At 41.2% G+C, this 20,889-nt stretch overlaps 1 protein-coding gene across 2 annotated transcripts in view; it reads right to left on the reverse strand.

Annotated features, from left to right (window-relative positions):
- The window catches only part of SUFU (SUFU negative regulator of hedgehog signaling), a 118,089-nt gene that overhangs the window by 76,373 nt on the left and 20,827 nt on the right, over window positions 1–20,889 (reverse strand). For both annotated transcript variants that reach the window (XM_074959462.1, XM_074959461.1), the window contains exon 3: window positions 12,868–13,004. In XM_074959462.1, the coding sequence (XP_074815563.1) occupies window positions 12,868–13,004 (137 nt within the window). The remainder of the gene's footprint in view (window positions 1–12,867; window positions 13,005–20,889) is intronic.

Below are 20,889 nucleotides of genomic sequence, written 5' to 3' on the forward strand. Positions count from 1 at the left end.
CCACCTTGTCAGGATTCCCCAACGAGAGACCCTTCTGCGTCACCCCTGCACTTTGGGCAGAAGGGGTTGGCATTGCTCCATTGAGCTGGACCCTGGCACTGAACTGGGGCCTGATTCCCCTGCTGGGTTAGTCATGTTGGACACCTGCTAAGGGGTGGTGCTCAGCTGTGCCCAAGAACGAGGGCCTGCAGATTGTCAGCATATCATGTGTGCTGTTACAACAACTGGGTCACGGGGGTTCCTTTAGGCCTGCTTCTTTCTGCTCTCCTTTAGCAGAAGTCTGCTAGGGGCAATGTTCTCCACTTGCTGGAGACAAACTACAGGAGACTAAGATGACTATATCTTTATACATGTGGCAGTGTATCATCAAGAGTCTTACGACTGTCGTCACCTGATGGCTCGGAGGAACTGTACCTCAAGCACCTGGACTGATCAGAAGAGCAAAAAGAAGGTGCTGTTAAGACACCATTTTAACGCACTGCACAGACAGCTGAGAAGCAGTCCGTCAAGCTCAGCTCCCAGGCAGAGATAAACTGCTGGAAGGCAAGCGTTCGTTAAAATTTACATCCTCTGCGGTCCTACGACTGGGAGTCCCAGTGCCAGTTTCTGGGGCTTTACAGCCACTTTCCCCTGTTTTAAGAAGTGCATGGATTTCTCATCTACTCACCATGGGACTACTGGGGGTGCCAATGCATGGGGAATGGAGTCCCTACGTGCCTCCCCTCAGGGCACAGATGACCTGCAGCAGTCCTTATGCTTCAGTGTGGAGCCGGACTACAGAAATGGAGAAGGTCGGAGAGAGACTCCTTCCCCCGGAGCCCCGTTCTGGCAAAGTGACAGCCCCTGGGGCTGAAAAACCAAACAGGCCCTGCCCAATACAGGGCTCTACAGAAGTAGCAGCTTTTCTGCAGGGTGGGGGGAAGGAGCAGAGGATTGAGAGTGCACCCCTGTATTGCAGAAAAGCTCCAAACATTCCCCTAGGGAGTGGAGGAAAGGAGAAAGGGTTTAAAACTAGGGCTGTTGATTGATCGCAGTTAATCATGTCAGTTAACTAAAAAAAAATTAATCACAATTAATAGCAGTTTTAATTGCACTGTTAAACAAAATACCAATTGACATTTAACAACTCTTTTTGGATGTTTTTCTACATTTTCAAATATATTGATTTAAATTACAACACAGAATATAAAAAGTGTACAGTGCTCACTTTATATTATTTTTATTACAAATAATTGAACTGTAAAAGATAGCTTTTTTCAATTCACCTCATACAAGTACCATGATGCAATCTCTTGATCATGAAAGTGCAACTTACAAATGTAGATTTTTTGTTTTTACATAACTGCACTCAAAAAGAAAACAATGTAAAACTTTAGAGCCTACAAGTCCACTCAGTCCTACTTCTTATTCAGCGAATCACAAAGAAACAAGTTTGTTTACATTTATAGGAGATAATGCTGCTGGTTTCTTACTTACAATGTCACCTGGAAGTTAGAACAGGCATTCTCATGACACTTTTGTAGCCGCCACTGCAAGGTATTTATGTGCCAGATATGCTAAACATTCATATGCCCCTTTGTGCTTTGGCTTCCATTCCAGAGGACATACTTCCATGCTGAGGACGCTCGTTAAAAAAATAATGCATTAATTAAATTCTGACTTAACTCCTTCGGGGAGAATAGTATGTCTCCTGTTCTGTTCTACCTACATTCTGCCATGTATTTCATGTTATAGCAGTCTCAGATGATGACCCAGCAGATGATGTTTGTTTTAAGAACGCTTTCAGAGCGGATTTGACAAAAAACACGAAGAAGGTACCAATGTGAGATTTCTAAAGATAGCTACAGCACTTGACCCAACGTTTAAGAATCTGAAGTGCCTTCCAAAATCTGAGAGGGACAAGGTGTGGAGCATGCTTTCAGAAGTCTTAAAAGAGCAACACTCCTATGCGGAAACTACAGAACCCAAACCATCAAAAAAGAAAATCAACCTTCTGCTGGTGGTATCTGACTCAGATGATGAAAGTGAACGTGCACCGGTCCGCACTGCTTTGGATTGTTATCAAGCAGAACTATCATCAGCATGGACACATGTCCTCTGGAATGGTGGCTGAAGATGAAGGGACACATGAATCTTCAGCACATCTGGCATTTAAATATCTTGCAACAATGCCTGTTCTCACTTTCAGGTGACACTGTAAACAAGATGTAGGCAGCATTATCTCCTATAAAAGTAAACAAACTTGTTTGTCTGAGTGACTGGCTGAACACGTAGAACTGTTTCAGAGTAACAGCCGTGTTAGCCTGTATCCACAAAAAGAAAAGGAGGGCTTGTGGCACCTTAGAGACTAACAAATTTATTTGAGCATAAGCTTTCGTGAGCTACAGCTCACTTCATCGGATGCATTCAGTGGAAAATACAGTGGGGAGAGAACTGAGTGGATTTGTACGCTCTAAACATTTACATTGTTTTATTTTTGAATGCAGGGTTTTTTTGTACATAATTCTACATTTGTAAGTTCAACTTTCGTGATAAAGAGCTTGCATTACAGTACTTGTACGAGGTGAATTAAACTTTTTTACAGCACAAATATTTGTAATCAAAAGAATAAAGTGAGCACTGCACACTTTGTATTCTGTGTGGTAATTGAAATCAATACATTTGAAAATGTAGAAAACATCCAAAAATATTTAAATAAATGGTATTCTATTAATTTTTTTAATCACACAATTAATTGCGATTAATTTTTTTGATCACTTGACAGCTCTAGTTTAAACCCTGTTTTTACACTGCTCACTCATTAACAACATGATCTACACCCTTCAGAAAGGTGGGAAGTGCTTTCTTTTTTTGGACCTGCGGCTTCTGGAGTTTGCTACATTTACTCCAAGCAGGCTTTGAGCGGTTCTCATCTGCTTGGGAACAGTTATGCTCCTAGTCAATCCTTCCCACAGCTGAGTTGTGGATCTGAGTGAAGGGTGAAGCCTCGACACACCAGTTCAACTCAAAGCCCCATGTACTGGCAGAGCGAAGGTCAGTAGCTTGTGGCAACAACGCACAGCTCACTCAGTAACACTCCAAGAGGCGGTAGGAACAGCTTTTCAGGACTTGGCTTTATGTTTGCAGGGCTTCTCTACGGCTGGGGCAGAGGGAACCCCCTAGAGAGGTGTAGTACTGGAGGACCCAGTGGGTCAGAGCTTCAATGCTCAGCTGATTCCTGAGCTGAGAATAGGAGGAGCAGAGCCAGAAGATGAAATGACATTGCTACTGCACAAAAACAAGTAAAAGTTAAAGCTATAAAACCACGTGGTCGGGAGAAGCTGAACTGCCAGCTTGTTCCATCAATGGAGGCAGGACTTCTGGTGGTCTGAGCTGAAGGGTGGGTTTAGAGTCCTGGAGCTTCCAGCAACACCACAGGTGCTTCTGAACTCCCCAGGTGACAGGCATTGCCCACTTAGTAGGAATGAGGGAAGATGTGCAGCAGAAAGTGAATTTAACAATCCAAAATCCTTGATAGTTTAATTCAGAGGTCCCCAAACTGTGAGGCGCACCCCACTAAGGGAGCATGGAGGAGCACAGGGAGGGGGGGCGCACAGCAGGGCCTAGGCCAGCCCCCATGAGGAGTGGGGAGGGAGCATCACCCAGCCCCGCTCTGAGCTCTGCTCCGGCCCCAACCGCAGCCTTGGCTCCATCCCCAGATCGTGGCTCCGCACCTGTCCCTGGCGGGGTCCCAGTCCCGCCTCCGGCCTAAGCCATGGCTCTGTTCCCGGCCCAGACCCACCCCCAGCTGTGGCCCCAGCCTTCTCCCCCTTACTCCTGTCTGTGTCCCACCCCCCCGAGCCGTGGCCCCACTCCCGGCGGGGCGTGGACGGGGTAAGGGGGCATGTGAGCCTGAAAAGTTCAGGGACGACTGGTTTAATTGCATGTATGCTCTCAGGAATAGCAGAAGTGGCAATTCTGCATGAACTGCAAAATTCCGTGAAGCAACACTGTGTAATCTGGCACGGTGTTTAAATCTATCCTTGTTTGTGATTTCCTCATTAGCTTCTGACTAAAGTCTTTGAGATGTATCATCAAAATCAATATGCTGTTGCAAACTAGTCCTGCTAAATGAAACAAGGAGAATGGTCCAGCGGCAAGGGCCCTAACCTAGGACTTGTGGGGCCGCGGTTCTTGTCTCAGCTCCACCACAGTCTGAGACCCCTTTGACAAATTGCTTAGTCTCGCTCTGCCTCAGTACCCCATCTGCAAAATTGGGGATCAGCACTTTAATTATCGTCTGAATGCTTCTGGGAGGTAAAGATTGCGAGGTGTTCAGAGAGTGAATTGCTTCATATATCATATCTAGAGATAACTCAGAAGCAGTCCCTGATATTGTATTTGCTGTTCCATTCATGACTGTTACTATTACCTGTATTATGGTAGTGCCTAGAATGTGCTATGTGCTGGCTGCACAAAGAAACAGTCCTTGCCCTGAAGAGTTCACAAACTAGGAAGAAAATCTGACAGTTGTCACTGCCATTGCAACTTTTCTGCCTCCTCTTCATGGACAGTGAAGCCATTTTCATGCCAAAAGAAGCCAGAAGACCACTATTGCATTGGGGGGGGGGGGGGGGGAGAAGAGCAGAACTGTAATAAAACCCCCTTCAGTGAGCTCTGCCCAGAAAATTCACAATGTCAAAACAGTAGAGAAAAATGTTTGATATCAAAGACTAAACGCAACAGTAATAAGGCTTCATGAGAGCCCTATAGTAATTATATCATCAGGGAAGCAGATAGGTGTTTAGCCCCCTCCCCAACTAGGATCTATGTTTAATAAAAAACAAGTGTGCAGAACTGAATCCTGGGACCCAGACAGACACCCTAAGGCTTTACCTACTCTCAACTTTCTTAATTTCCCCACCACTGCTACTGCAGGGCCAGCTGTGCTGGTGGGAATATGAACATAGCTAAGCCTGTGGTGTTTGGACCAACATCTCATCTAGACCTACTTCGAGCAGGGTTAGATGATTAGTTAAAATGCCAACAGGCAGTCTAGAGTAATGTTTTCATCCCTGGAGCTTCATGAGAGTTGAACCAGTGGGAAATTAAGAGAAAAAGCTTAGCACAGACATAGCTGAAGTGTATTGCTTGTGTAACTCTTGGAAACCTTTGTTTCAAGAGAGTGCACATATCCATCCCTACAAAATTATGATTCAGAATCATTCTAGATATAGCCAAATATTTTTTTTTATAGTCTTTTTAACATTGGTTGCCTGATTTCTGCCTCCAGAGTTGTCATTTGTCTTTTCTAGATCACTGGCACCATTAGCACAAGCTTATCCATATACTACCACATAAACCTTCACTCATATGCACACAATCAGTGTTTGGCCATCTCTCCTGTGAGTGTCAAAAATGACTTCAATACAGGGCTCTCCCCTGGCCCCCCCTCGGGTTGGGGGGGGCGTGTGGGAATGATCCCTCTAACAGGAATTGGGCTTAGACCCAAATGATTTCACATGGACCACTACACAGCTATCAGATAGCGACCATGGGCATGCTCTCCCCAAGCAGCCAAGTACTTGTGGATACATTTATTCAGATGGCTCCACGGCACATGGATTTTCATTGAAATGGTGAGTGTACTGCTGTTTACTTCTATGCACATACGATATGACGTATGCGTGTGTGTTGATATGGTTTAATGTGTATAATGTGTGTGTGTTTAACATGCTCCTCCAAAAGCAGTCAAATTTAAATTCCTGTGCACGCTCCTGGATAGTGATAGGTTTTGGCCATGCCCAACTTCGGCTAAATTGGAAACAGGGACTTTAACTTACGTTTCCACACCCCTTCACAGAACTGAACCATGCAGTCTACTTACAGGGCTGAGCTCTACTCACCTAAGGCAAACAACTGGCCCACAGTATATTTTATAAGAACTTCACTTTGCAGAAGAAGTTCCAGTGTTTATGTGCAGCAAAGTTAACTGCATACCTGCTTTGTTAAAACAAATGTATAAGCTGATTTATTCTTTTGTGGAGTTGAAACACAGGTAATCCCCTCCATTTCTACTCTAAAGTTCTGAAATACTGCAGGGAAGACAGGGCCAGTTCTACACTGGGAACTGCATATATGTTTCAGAACCATAGCAACCAGTAAAAAATGATAAATGAGTCTGGGGTTAAAAAAAAGCAAAGAGTCAGAAAAATAATATGAATAACTAGGCAACTCTTTGGCTTTATTCATCCTACTGGGAGGAAATAAGCAACACTTTATAAAAGCTAGACAAATCTCATTTGTATTCAGGGAAGCACCCTTTTACAGAAGAATGTGCCTGCATAAAAGAGCATTTAAAACCATGCATGTAAAAACAGTCATTTGGACAAAGCATACACTTGTAGATATTAGTGACTTTGAGGGGAAGTGTCTAGTGATTAGTGCAAGACTCTAGGAGCCAAGATCTTATGAAGTCTGACTGCTTTGGGTTGTATGACCTTAGTCAAATTACTTAATCCAAATGAGTCTCTCTTTCTACAGAGAAAATTAACATGCCTGCCACCTTCATGGGGCTATTAGGACAGACTTAGTTAACATTCATAAAGCAGATTCAGATAGTCAGATGATGTTACTACTCATTGGAATTGGGATGAAGATGAATTTGGGCAATCCTCATTTTAGTTGTGTTTGTTGTTTTTAAAGAGATGCTGAGACAGCTCCCACTGACTTTAACACCGTTGTAGGAGCTCTGCACCTCTGTTGGGGGCGGGGGGGAGCGCCTTACATTATGCCTAAATAGTCACCATATTCAGATCCACATAACAGTAATAACTTCTTAAATCAGTTACATGCACAGAAGCAAAATTCTCCACCTTGCTAGTATGAAGCAAGTTTTGCCAGGCAGGTAAGTGCCATGAAAGCTCTGTCAGTTCCTCACATCGCAACATTTGTTACCTGCAGCTCAGAGCCACTCAAAGCTGTGAAATTTTTTCCTACAGTAACTTTGGAAAAGGAGAACCCAAAAAGTTATTTCTTAATCTTTTTTTTTTTTTAAACACACTAAAGATGAAATTCTCACTGATCACTAGAAACAAGGGACAAGGTATGTCAATAGGGTTTTCTGAAGCCTGAATTCCTTTGTTCTAATTTTTATGGTAGTCCAGATGACATTGTTATTGACATGTGTGATTGGTATTGGTAGAATCAATTCTATGTAGTAAATTTTAAGAAATTTAACAGTTTAATACCTATCAATAAAGAATAATTCAGTGACAATAATCTAAGAGACTTGAGATTCGAGCTCTACTTATAAAAGCAACTTCCCTCCATGTGGTAAAGTAACAACCAAAATCCACGTTAAATTTTAGCACAGGAGCACAGGCTGCCCTGCTTAATCAAAGTCTTCCTTTTTATCATCACTTGTATTACCCAGAGTGCCTAGAAGCCCCATGCATGGACCAGGACTGCACAGTGCTAGCCGTTGTACAAACACAGAAAAGACGGTCCTTGTCCCAAGGAGTTTACAACCTAGTGTTTATTGCAACAAAGAGCTTGTACAAAGAGGCATACTTTGTCAGTCATATGAATAACTAGACACATCATAAGTCTTAAATACTAGTGTTCAGTATTTAAAATAATTATTTTAGAACAGTCATTTACAGATTTTAAACTTTTGAACAATTTGCTAGCAGGAAAACCACAGAGAAAGTTTAAGTGTGCTTAATCTGTAGAGGTCTCCCTTTTAAAAACTTGATTTGCTGCTAATATTTTTTAAGTCCATTTGATTTAAGAAACTGACAAACATTTATTGCAAAAAGCTTCACGGACAACTAATATGATGCATACTCTGCCTTGCTGTTTTTATGATGTACCATTTACTGGCAGATCTTTCCAAAATCCAACTGCTTGCATGCTGTAGGAATATAACTGATTTGTCTCAGGCGAAGAAACATGGAAACTGTACAAGTTCTCAGATACCCAATAGCTTAATCTTTGTGCGACATGAATACAGTACTACTTTCATGTGGCAATTAGGTAGATTATTGAAAACAATTAGACTTAACTTGAGAATGAAGGTATTGCATAGTTTAATTTAAAAAAACAAAAACACTTTCAAAACTGGTAAAACTATTTTATTACTGCAGCATAGAGTTAACCACAAACCTAAAAAGCCTTGAACAGATTTTCCATTGGAGCAGTGTTCCCTCCCCTACCCCACTCAGTTTGGACTGAGGCATAAATCTGTTCTACCATGAGATATTCCCAATGTAACCATGAACCATGACGAGTTAAGGTCACTGAATCGCGAACAGTTTCATTTTCAAAGTTTCTAGGATTTTTTTTTTTTTTAAACTAAAAATAACAGTTGGAATTTGTGGTCATGGTCAAACAGTGATAAAAATCAAGAACAGATAAAGCCACAAATAGAACTAAGATTTGCAAACTTGGTTTTGTTGAAGCAGGGGAGCCAGTGCTATTTAATCAAAAGCACAAAGCATCAAGTGTTTGTTACAATGAACAGCAAAGTCAAAGCTTGAAGAATTCTAAAAATTGGTGCAGAAGACAGACTGTCTAAAGTAAAGCAGCAATGCAGAAAAAGTAAAAGAAACAGGAGTGCGACACTTGTGTGCTTAAAAGTGTCCACCACAAAATATAATGCGACTTGGGTGACAGCACAGGTGCCATCTGTGAGAAGTGTTCTAGAATCATGGGTAATGTTATTTTAAACAGTAGTTGGTTGAATTTTTCCCTTTATCTCCTTCATATGAAACTATTCAGTAACAGTGAGGGTATAATGTCATCCCATACCCCCATATCCTATAGGATGTGGTAAAGTATACCTATGACAACAAACTGGCTTTTATTCACAGGTACGATCTTACCTCTAATACGGTGCATAGTGAGCACGAGAGGGGTGTAAATTCTAGACCATGCTAGCGTATTGTGCGCTAACCAGCCCCTGCGGACCCTATTAGGGTCCACAAAGTTCCCCAGTATGCGTTTGAAACATGACTACGTCCACAAGGGCCAGTTAGTGTGCACTAAAATTTATGCCCCTCTAGTGCAGACTATAATACTTAGTCCTGCCTTAAGTGCAGGGGACTGGACTAGATGACCTCTCAAGGTCCCTTCCAGTTCTATGATTCTAGTGCACTGTGTAGACGAGCCCTAATTCATTAACTGGCCCTACAGCTTTGGAGCCCATTACCAGATGTGGCTTTGAGACCACCACCCATACACTGGGCCAGTTTTATCTTTTCTACTTGTGCAGAGAGTGAAGTGCGGAGCATGACTCAAGTTGTTTTGATTCAGCAAATGCTTTAAAGGTCATTTGTAAATATTAAAACCTCCACAGGTTTAAAAAGTACTATTGATTTGATATCCAGGTCCTTACCCAGGCTGATCACGGTGGCATTTGACAGCCACACCATGCAACAGGATGGGCACAGAGCTCTGAGCAGGAAACATCTGAGCATAAGAAAACGCTGTTAGTGCCATAATGTGCCTTGGGCAGATTGTGTTTCAAGGAGAAAAACCTACTCTGAAACAGGTGCATTTTAATATTCAGCGTATAGCATTAAAGTTTTGCCCAAGACCAAGGAAGGGAGGAAAGCAGGACAAAGCAGAATTATCCATTTCAGCTTTGCAAAGTGATCAAGACAAGCTGAAAATATTCTCATTACCCAGAAAAAAAGGACTATTAGTGTCAGTTTCCGCCTCCCCCACAAGCACAACAGAGGAGGCTAGAGGTAGGCTACATGACACAAGATACAGCTGCTCTGAGCTGTCAGTCATCATTATTTGTATTATCATAGCGCCTTGGAGTCCCACAGCAGAGGTGGCTGGTGGGAATGAGTGGGAGCGGAGCAAAGTACTGAGTTGTATCAGGTGTAGGGGCAAGAGATTGAGCTGTGAGGGGAAGGGGCGGGTGCATTTAGATTCCCCAGGCATTACTTGTGGTGACTGGTGGGAATAAGAAGAAATCCACCACTGAGCATGCCCTATGCCAAATCCATTTCAAATGTGTCCGTCAGTGCTCTGACCCGATGTCGGTGATTGAGGGAGATAGGGTCTGCGCTTTTCAGCTACAGTAAGGTAATTCAGAGACCGTTATTTACGCCAGAAAAGCAAGCGATAAGAGTTTGCTGAACAAGCTTTGTAGCAAAATAAACTGTAGTTTGATTACCCATTGAGCAACACACAATTTCCTTCTATTTTGGGAAAGAGATGGCCTCTCCAATGCTTAGTTATAGCCTCACAATTGCAAGCTTAGCTGCTACCACGAGGGACAGTTTACTTTGCAAGTTAATCCTTGATTTACATACTTTTTTTTTTTTAAAATTGTGTAAGAACCACAAACAGTCTATTAAAAACATTTGAAGCGTGTCTGGAACACAAGTCATGAGGGCTATAAAGACAGCATCAATCTGAATCAACAGAGGATAATACTGACTGTCACGGACCAATTAAAAGTGAAGTACATAGCAAAGACAAATGCTCTTTCCAGAGAATATTCGAAAGCTGGTTTTATGGTTTCAGGTCTGAAAGATGGAGTTATGTATTTTGAAGAAAGCATGAAAAGTCCTCTTGTAGGGAATCTGTTCTAAATGGCTTAACACCAAATACACGTACACAACCTGTCGTCTGCTGCTCACGCGAAATGCACAGAAACAAAAAATGTCACTTTGTCCACACAAAATTCCTACTACTGGATTGCTCCAAGAAATGCAACATGAAGAGATTCAAAAGTTTGTCTCTTTGACTAACATGGTTTACATGGCCACTAAGTATTTTTTTTAAATCCTGTCAAAACACTACTGTGTACACACCTCCTCCTGGGGAGAGGATGAGGACAAACAAGCGACGGATATTAGTCACATAGCTTAATGCACAAGTGGAAGGCGCTCAGACACTATGCTGATAAGCATGGTATGAGAACTTATACAGAATTTTAGGGATTTGAAATGCTACAAAAATGGCCTTAAATCTTGATTAAATAATATTAACATCCTAAGTGAGACATTAGAGGCAATTGCAAAGTAAGAGGCAAACAACTCAGAAGTGCATGAGAAAAAGCTAGCCTTATTAATGCATCCACTGACAGCAAATGCTTTAGAAAGCTAAATAAGAGTTGCATATATCAGATTTAGGTGGGAAATCTTGTACTCCCACCCAGACTCTGAATCTGGGACAGCTGATGGGAATCATATAGAATACAACTGCTTTAGGAGTTGTGAGGAACCAAGGCAAAAAAATCTCAAAGAAGAACAACTGAACCTGAATTGCAATGATGCAACAGTGAAAATGGGCCTACACACCACTTCAACAGCCAAATTTAGACAAGATGTCTTCATTCCACCCAGCATCAAGTGACATTCTTAAGATCAAGACAAGTGATTTGTGGGTAGATTGTTCTGTTGAGTCAGCATTTGAAAGAAAGCAACCATGTAAGTACTGCTACTGAGCGCAGGGGGGTTGCACTCGTGATCAGCAGTAAGGGAGTTGACGGTGATCCTATTTTTTCTGGGCCCCTCCAATTTAAAAGTCACTCATCTGACTGAAAAAACAGCACAGAATCAGAGAAGTTACTGAGCAATTTATTAACTGGCAGAGAAACAGTTACAAATCTGTGCGTGCTTAGTAATCACTGATTTAGGAAGCTATTTTAACAGCTAAGAACCCCAAAACTGGATCAAAAAGGCATTCACTATATGCACAATCACTCCACAGAATCCCATGTATAAACACATTGTGAATTGATACTCTACCCAACGGGCCATTTACTGAACCACAGAATCGTAGAACTGGAAGGGACCCCAAGAGGTCATCTAGTCCAGTCCCCTGCACTCACAGCAAGACCAAGTTATCTACATCGGGGTTCTCAGCCTGTCTCCCCCCAACATGCTATAAAAACTCCATGACCCACCCGTGCCACAACTGTGTTTTCTCATATCCAGTAGATTAAAAGCCAGGGCTGGCATTAGGGGGCAGCAAACAGGGAATTGCTGGGGGCCCCACACAGCTAAGTTGCTTGGGCTTTGGCTTTCTGCCCTGGGCACCAGCAAGTCGGATACGAGGCCTGCTCTCGTTTATTTTGGCGGACCTCCTGAAACCTATTTGCAGCTCCACAGGGGCCATGGACCCCCCGTTGAGAACCGCTAATCTAGACCATCCCTGACAGGTGTTTGTCTAACCTACTCTTAAAAGTCTCCAATGATGGAGATTCCACAACCTCCCAAGGCAATTTATTCCAGTGCTTAACCACCCCGACAGTTAGGAAGTTTTTCCTAATGTGCAACCTAAACCGCCCTTGCTGCAATTTAAGACCACTACTTCTTATCCTATCCTCAGAGGTTAAGGAGAACAATTTTTCTCCCTCCTCCTTGTAACCACTTTTTATGTTAAGTTCAGTTATACTATACCACATGGGAAAGTTAACATTTCCTAGCAGATCTTCTATATCACTGACACAGCCCTGAGGATTTCCATTTGTCTCAGCTTTAACCCCTGCCTCCCTAAGACCTCATATCAAAGCCATCTTCTTCCACCATTGAGCAGCTCCTCATTTGTCTAGAGGAATCACTAACAGGTAATCCCAAAGACTCCCTTTCCTATTAAGGCCTAACCATTCTGTACCTTCAAGCAGCTCACGGTAGGGGGGACCTAGATCACCTGTACAGTAGCACAGAGATCTACCAGTTGGCTGCTGAAAGCAACACATTTATTTTGACCAAACAGCATTTCCACACAAGACAGATCAAGACTAAAATGGCAGAGATTTAATTGAATAAATACAAGATTCAAATCCAGCACTTTGATGTTCACGTAACCCATCAGAGTCAGAGTGATAGAAAACAAGGCAGCAATTGTTTAATGTTACAGTACCTGACTGGAAGACGTATCTGGCTAAGCCTTGCATTAACTCTGCTGGCCATGTAGGTGGTGCCGACTCCCCTGTTTCTCTCTTTAGTCGAAACGTCAACTCGAATCCAAAACCACTTGGCCCATCCGTTCCTGTAAATCTGGAGGGAAGGAAAAGCAAATGGGTCACATATTTCTCCTCAACAAGGGTGGACCTTAGGATTAGGTAGATGTGAGCAGCAGCAGCAATGCTGGGCAATGGTTTTCAAGACGTTGTGCCTTTTTTTCCTCCTAGGACGAATGAGGAGTTGAGAGCTTCTCTAGTGGTGTTTAAATGTACATGCATCCAAATGGCACAGAATCATTAGGTTAGCCAGCTTGTTTCTGCATAAAACTAATACAGTAATTCAGACAGTAAAAAAAAATCTAAACTCTATTCTGGCATATGGCATGGAATATTCTGTACTGGGGACAGGTCAACAGAAAAAGTGGAAAAAGGTGAAAGAGTCTTACTAGAAGCACTGATTTAATCCCTTCAAATACTTCAGTGTCTGTTGTGAATGTCAGCAGTCCACTGGAACTAGCACTAGAGGTGCATTTTGTCCAGAGTATCCAGATAAGGTAGGCAGCACTGAAAATGTTAAACAGGAAACTGACTGCAGAAGAAACCGGGTGAATGCTTGGCCAATTACTTTTGTAGGAGTTAGGTGGCAGGTTTATTTGATTGTATCTAGCAAGCTCTACTCAGGAGAGTAAGGTCACATTGGCAGAGGTAGGGAGATCAAGTCTGAAAAGTAGGCAAGGCTGTCCAGTGGAAAAGTAGTATGGCTTTTGATATGGTCTCCCATGACCTTCTCATAAACAACCTAGGGAAATACAACCTAAATGGAGCTACTATAAGGTGGGTGCAGAACTGGTTGGAAAACTGTTCCATGAGAGTAGTTATCAGTGGCTCTCAGTCAAGCTGGAAGGGCATAACGAGTGGGGTCCCGCAGGGTTCAGTTCTGGGTGCAGTTCTGTTCAATATCTTCATCAATTATTTAGATAATGGCATAGAGAGTACACTTACAAGTTTGTGAACGATGCCAAGCTGGAGGGGGTTGCAAGTGCTTTGGAGGATAGGATTAAAATTCAGAATGATCTGGACAAACTGGAGAAACACTGACATAAACAGGATGAAATTCAATACAGGACAAATGCAAAGTACTCTACTTAGGAAGGAACAAATCAGTTGCACACATACAAAATGGGAAATGACTGCCTAGAAAGGAGTACTGCGGAAAGGGTTCTGGGGGTCATAGTGAATCACAAGCTAAATATGAGTCAACAGTGTAACACTGTTGGCCAAAACCAAAAAAACCCAAACATTCTGTGATGTATTAGGAGTGTTGTAAGCAAGACACAAGAACTAATTATTCCTCTCCACTGTGTGCTGATTAGGCCTCAACTGGAGTACTGTGTCCAGTTCTCGGCACCACATTTCAGGAAGGATGTGGACAAATTGGAGAAAGTCCAGAGAAGAGCAACAAAAATGATTAAAGGTCTAAAAATCATGACCTATGAGGGAAGACTGAAAAAACTGGGTTTGTTTAGTCTGGAGAAGAGAAGACAGAGGGGACATGATAACAGTTTTCAGGTATATAAAAGGTTGTTACAAGGAGGATGGAGAAGAATTGTTCTCCTTAACCTCTGAGGATAGGACAAGCAATGGGCTTAAATTGCAGCAAGGGCGGTTTAGGCTGTAGAATCTCCGTCACTGGCGGTTTTAAAGAGTGATTATACAAAAACCTGCTAGGGATGGTCTAGATAATACTTAGTCCTGCCTTGAGTGCAGGGGACTGTACTAGAAGACCTCTTCAGGTCCCTTCCAGTCCTATGATTTCTGGCTTTACTATTATTAGTCCTTCACTCAGAGTTCTACATTTTACACTCACACAGAAGGGAAAATGTCTGCCCTCCCAGATGCCGAAGACTGACAAAACATCAGACTTGCTGTGAAATTTCTAAGCCACATGGACAAATATTTAAGTCCACAAAATTTGAGACCAGTTAGTGACGCTAGCCTCCTTCATATTAATGCCATCACATCCCTTACTTGCTTGTTATGGCTGTGCCATGAAGTTTAAAGTAGACATAGGAAAGATGGATTTACAGACAGCATAGAGGCATCACACAGAAACAGGCCTTCATAAGCCAGTATCGTTCTGTAAGTTGCATAAATTTGCAAGAAACTTTATGGTAACTGGCAAAGTTCACGGAAAAAGTGAATTTCTTGGATCCAGGTCCCTTGCTGACATCTATGAAAGATAATGCAGGAGGTGTTAACATTTTATTTATACTAAAAACACCCAAACATGGCGATCAAAAGCTCACTAAAGTATTTCCCAGTTGTGGTGCAGGGACCACCAGTGATGCTCAGAGCACTTCTAGGTGCCACAATAGCAAAGAATTTGTCTCTTCGCAGAGATGCTTCCCAGAAATTCTGGGCTGGACAACAGCTCTCAGGGTTTTGAGACTAACAAAAAAACCCAAACCCAAGTACTACTGTATACTTACTCTCCAGAGCTGCATCATCATTAGGCTTGGCAGAATTTTATTTTATTTTTTTGGTTTTTATCTATTTAAATTTACAGTTGTAGGAAATTACAGGGGAGTCAAACAGTAGAGTATCAGACAATTATTTAATGACAGTAGATATATAGATTCAAAAAGTTAAAGCTTTATAACCATTAAACACACAAATTGTCAACAGCACATCAAAATATACAATGTAAATATCCTTAAATCTCACTAAGTTCTTAAGCAGCCTTAAGTTTCTTTCTTTGCCTATGTGTAAATTTTGATTATTAATAGAAATATTTTTCATGAGTTTGTTGCACAGGGAAATTGATATTTACAGATAAAAGTCAAATCATGCCAAGCCTAATCATAACTATCTTTGTTGGGGTTTCTTTGATGCAAGTTTGATCCAATTTGCAGATGATGAAACTGGAGAGGCAGCAAATATACCCAAGGACAGGGCCAAGCTATGAAATAACCTGAAAAGATTAGAGCCGCTGTAATTGCAGGCAATGAGAGAAGTTACTGAAAGATTAAGCACAGGGGAGAAAAGAAAGAGAAAAGAAAAGTAAGATATCTAACTAAGCAGCTCTACCCTACACACTCAAGCATGTTCATTTTCATCTTGACTACTTAATACACTCCACAATATGAAGAATTTGACAATCACTGGCATAGAGATATCTGCTGCAAATAGGACAGACCTGCTATTCAAGAATGGCTAGTCAAGGCACGTAAATACATAATTCCAAGAAGCTAATGTAGCTTGCAGTAACAAGCCACAATAAATGCATAATTACAAACTGTACATAAACCATGGAAGTGCTTATTGGTTACACAGAAAGTTTGGGATCATGGAACTGAATTTTGATTAGTGGAGCCTGTCTTACGTGACCACTTATGAGAACCAACAAAAAAGGCTGCTTTAGGGAGGGAAGGTGGGCAAGGTGATATCTTCTATTGGACCTACTGTTGTTGATGAGAGAGAAACTTTGGAGCCAAATTTCAGAGTAACAGCCGTGTTAGTCTGTATTCGTAAAAAGAAAAAAGAAAAGGAGTACTTGTGGCACCTTAGAGACTAACCAGTTTATTTGAGCATGAGCTTTCGTGAGCTACAGCTCACTTCATCGGATGCATAGCATATTGTGGAAACTGCAGAAGACATTATATACACACAGAGACCATGAAACAAAACTTCCTCCCACCCCACTGTCCTGCTCGTAACAGCTTATCTAAAGTGATCATCAAGGGAGGGCCATTTCCAGCACAAATCCAGGTTCTCTCACTCTTCCCCCCGCCCCCCCCCACAGACACACATACAAACTCACTCTCCTGCTGGTAATAGCCCATAGGAGTGTCAGCAGGGCCGCTGAGGCCCGGAGAGGAGGACTTGTGTTGCCCATGGCTGGTGCCCGTGCTGATGCATGGCAGGCACAGACAAAGCTTCCTCACACTAAGGGCAGGGAGCAGTGGGGTGTCTTGCAACTCTTAGTATCCCCAAGAAGCGTTACACTGTCCTAGCTATGAAGAATGTTCTCTTCAAGGCCACTTTCAAGCCTTACATCAACTGTCATGTTCAATCACTTGAAGCTATCAAATAACGTGATCATCTAAATTACCATATTTATTGTTTTAGGGCAAGATGCACAACCCTCTCTCAAACTGGTGAGCGCTTACACAAGCAGTTCCACTGAAGGTATTGGGACTATTTGTGTGAGTGCTCACCAACATGTGTAAGGTTTACAAAACTGGGTTCTTCACTAGTTCTCAGTCTGTAGATATTTAGTTCTAATGTAAAGAACGGGAATCTTAAAATACAACTATAAATTCTACTGAAACAAGCACAAAAAGACTTTCTTCCATATTTTATCATGAAAGTTTACTACTTGAGTATTAAAAGGAATCTCTCCGGCAAGCAAGGAGATGGTTTTGCATGCTTAAACATGAAATGGGAGTAGTGCAAAGTTCTGAAGAGAATCAACTAGAAAGTCATTTTTGCCTGAAAATTTGGTTCCTTCTATGATTAGTTGTAACACCCGAAGTTATAGAAATGCTCACTTAAAAAAAAAAACAAAAAACAAAAAAGTTTACCTTACACATTTGACAACACTTTTGTATAAAAAAATTCAGTGCTTTCATGTATCAGTTAGCAAGGGGGAAATTTACAGAAGAGTAGAAAAATTACAATTTTTTTTTTTAATTCCAGGATATATTACTTTTGAAAGGTGCTATATCAGCAACTTGGGGTTTGCTTTAAAATAAAATAATAATAATAATAATAATAATAATAAAAAAAATGTTGACTTTGAAATTTCAAACTGATCTTACACAGTTAAAATTCTTGTAAAGCAAGATAGATTGCTGCAGGATTATGTCCCCAATACGTGAATTCCAAATATATACTTTGAAGTGTGTTATTCAGTTGCTCAGCTTGAAAAAGCTGCTATAAAGCAAAATGCATGATTCTAGCTACAAATAATTGTTTATCAAAAAAGTCCACACACATGCCATAAATTAGTCTGTGAACAAGTTATGCAGTAATGGAAGTAAAAAGAAAAGGAGTACTTGTGGCACCTTAGAGACTAAACAATCTACAGCTCACTTCATCGGAGGAATGCACCCGATGAAGTGAGCTGTAGCTCACAAAAGCTTATGCTCAAATAAATTGGTTAGTCTCTAAGGTGCCACAAGTCCTCCTTTTCTTTTTGCGAATACAGACTAACACGGCTGCTACTCTGAAACCAGTAATGAAAGTGTTCACGTATGTGACTATGAAGTCTACACAAAAGGGACTGTTTAGACCACCAGTGTAGGCTAGCACCCCAACTGTTACCTTCCAATGGTATATTACTGGCAATCAATTTTACTACCAGCTAATTTTACAGGATAATTATCAACCTTACCAAAAGTTATTTGAGGCTTGTTACTAGGAAATGAAGAAAGAATCAACACCATTCACTTGACCAGGATAGCAAACCCTCTTTTCTCCTCAAGTTTTTATTCTGTGCTATAGATTACCCATTTTAGGTTTCTTTAAAAAGTTAAAAAATTAGATGAAACTTCAGTTATACACACCGAACAGTTACGAGTTATCTACTTTAGGAAACATGCTCTCTTTTTGCAAAAATGTGACAGCTCATAATACTTAACATGGATGGTTCTTAAGTTCTTATTTCTTAACTCAGCATTCAATTCTTTAAATAAAGCATGCAGTTACTAAGAAAGATGACTATTTGCATAGGTCTTTATTCCACTAAATAAACTGAGTCAGCGATAACAGAGCTTGTATTTGAAGGCCTGATTCAAATGGTTATATTCTTGACAAGTGGTCACTGAAAAAAGACATTGTACTGAAAGGGAACAGATGTGATTCACCAGTGTTCTATTAATGTCCAATGGCAATAACAATTTATGAAGTGTAAGTCGTTAATCTGAAGCTTTTTACTTTTAGCTTTGTAATTTGTTAAAAATTAATTCTGATCAGTGTGTAATTTCAGAGGCCAATCAATGACTGTGATAAAATCCATACATATTTACTGAAGGCCTATTAAGAATTTTGTATAAGTGAAATATCGGGTTAATTTTTTTTTAATTTCCAAAAATAAGCAAGTCTTGTTTTACTTCCAAAATATAAAAATACCCCAGGTATTTTGAACTGAAAACCACTTTGAAAAAATGGCTAACAATCTCGAATAAAGTCAAAGCTGCTGCTTCTACTCGCCCATGAACAACATTCCCAAATAAAATTCTAAATAAATCTGATGTAGTCACAGTAGTTGCTATAAGAGTCCATAATAAGCGAAAGTGCTTAAATCCTGTAGACACCGAGATCCAGCTACACTATTTAAGAAGTGAATTTTCTCCTCAACCAACGACCATACCATTGTCATGTCTAATAAGAGTCCAATTCAACCAGAAAGTAACCAGATAAATCCGTAAGTCAGTGAGAATCGGAGACAACATAAGACCAGGAGTTCAGCAGCCTCTCATTTGTTCTCTACTGGTTTATTTTCTCCAACTCCTCAGTAGTTTCATATCCTATTCCTCCCTGCAAAGTCTCTCCATGGGTATGTCTTGACAGGCAAACACTATATTTCTCAACTGAGACAGATTAACATAATAGTACCCCTAGGTTGCGATACAACCAGCTATGATGGCTTCAAACATGTCAGTCTGAGTCTTTCCAGGGCTTTTCAATAACATTAAGCTAACTTGAGTGAGCTAACACATTTGACGAATACACCATTTTTGCCCCTCAAGACAAAGTTCACGTGTGAGACAGCAAGGTGAAACCGACAGGACGTTATTCCTTCACTACAGAAGATTTGAAACTCACCTCACTGTACCAACACTGTAGTTCTATTAATTCCTTTATACTCCATCAGTAGGAGAATCGCTATACATTAGTTTGAAGGTGTTTCAGATTTACAGTAACATTAAAGTTTAGACATTTAGAAATTAACACTGCAGATGGAGGGAGGGGGAGGGAGGAAACAGGGTGGGAACACAGAACTAACATTTTGTATCCATCCATAGACATCAACTGAGAGCTCCAATACAGCATTAAGTTTCTATACTAACAGAACTGAATACCTCACATAGTTTGGTTTATGCCTTGTTACGGCTGAACTATGCACTACTGAGTGAAAGATTTTACCAGAAAATAAAAATGCTAGGAAGGAGGAATATTTATACTTGTCCCAAATTCCAGAGATACTAGACAGGAGAAAACAAAACCAAAAAACCCAAAAAACCCCAACCCTCTAGGTACATCCCATTATTTTTGCCTCTTCCAATAAAGGAAGTATCCTGATTCCTAAGCATTCAGCTAGCCATATTTTCACAAAACCAGACACTGATGGGGGAATTCTTGGCTTGCTACATGTCCACTGGCTAGCACCAGTGACATGCATCAAGCAGTTTCATATTTTAACTACAGCAGTAATGGAAGGCTCTTGTATCTGCCAAGTCAAATCCAACCCCATATTTAATAGTAAAACCTTATTTTGTCATATGAATAAAAATAAACCTTTTGAAAGCCAGAATCATATACTACATGCCATTCTTTGGTTAAGAAATCCCTTTATCTGTTCAGCAAATCAGACCAATGGACCAGTCCACATTTTGCACACACGCTGCAGAAGTCTGGCTTGCTCTTTTAATGGGGTAAGAGTTTCACTGATCATGACATGTAGTTCTAGCAAAGGAATCCAAAGAAATAGAGGCCCCTTTATTTATAGATCAGCATAGCCAGCTTCCCTGAGCCCCCTGCCACTCAGTGCTCTGCCAGGACCTCTCCAGAAGCCACACACAGAGAACTGAAAAGCTGCTCCCCTCCTCAGCGGAGTATCCAGGGTGTTTTTCACATCAAATAACCCAGCTTTAAGAGGATCAAAAGCCAAACTAGCACTCTGCATTAAATCAGCGCTAAAAACTGGAGCCTTTTAGTTTAAATCAAAGCTGCTTGCCAAAGCGTGTATGTTCTCA

Source organism: Natator depressus, chromosome 7 (assembly GCF_965152275.1).
Source record: "Natator depressus isolate rNatDep1 chromosome 7, rNatDep2.hap1, whole genome shotgun sequence".
Classification (NCBI taxonomy): domain Eukaryota; kingdom Metazoa; phylum Chordata; order Testudines; family Cheloniidae; genus Natator; species Natator depressus.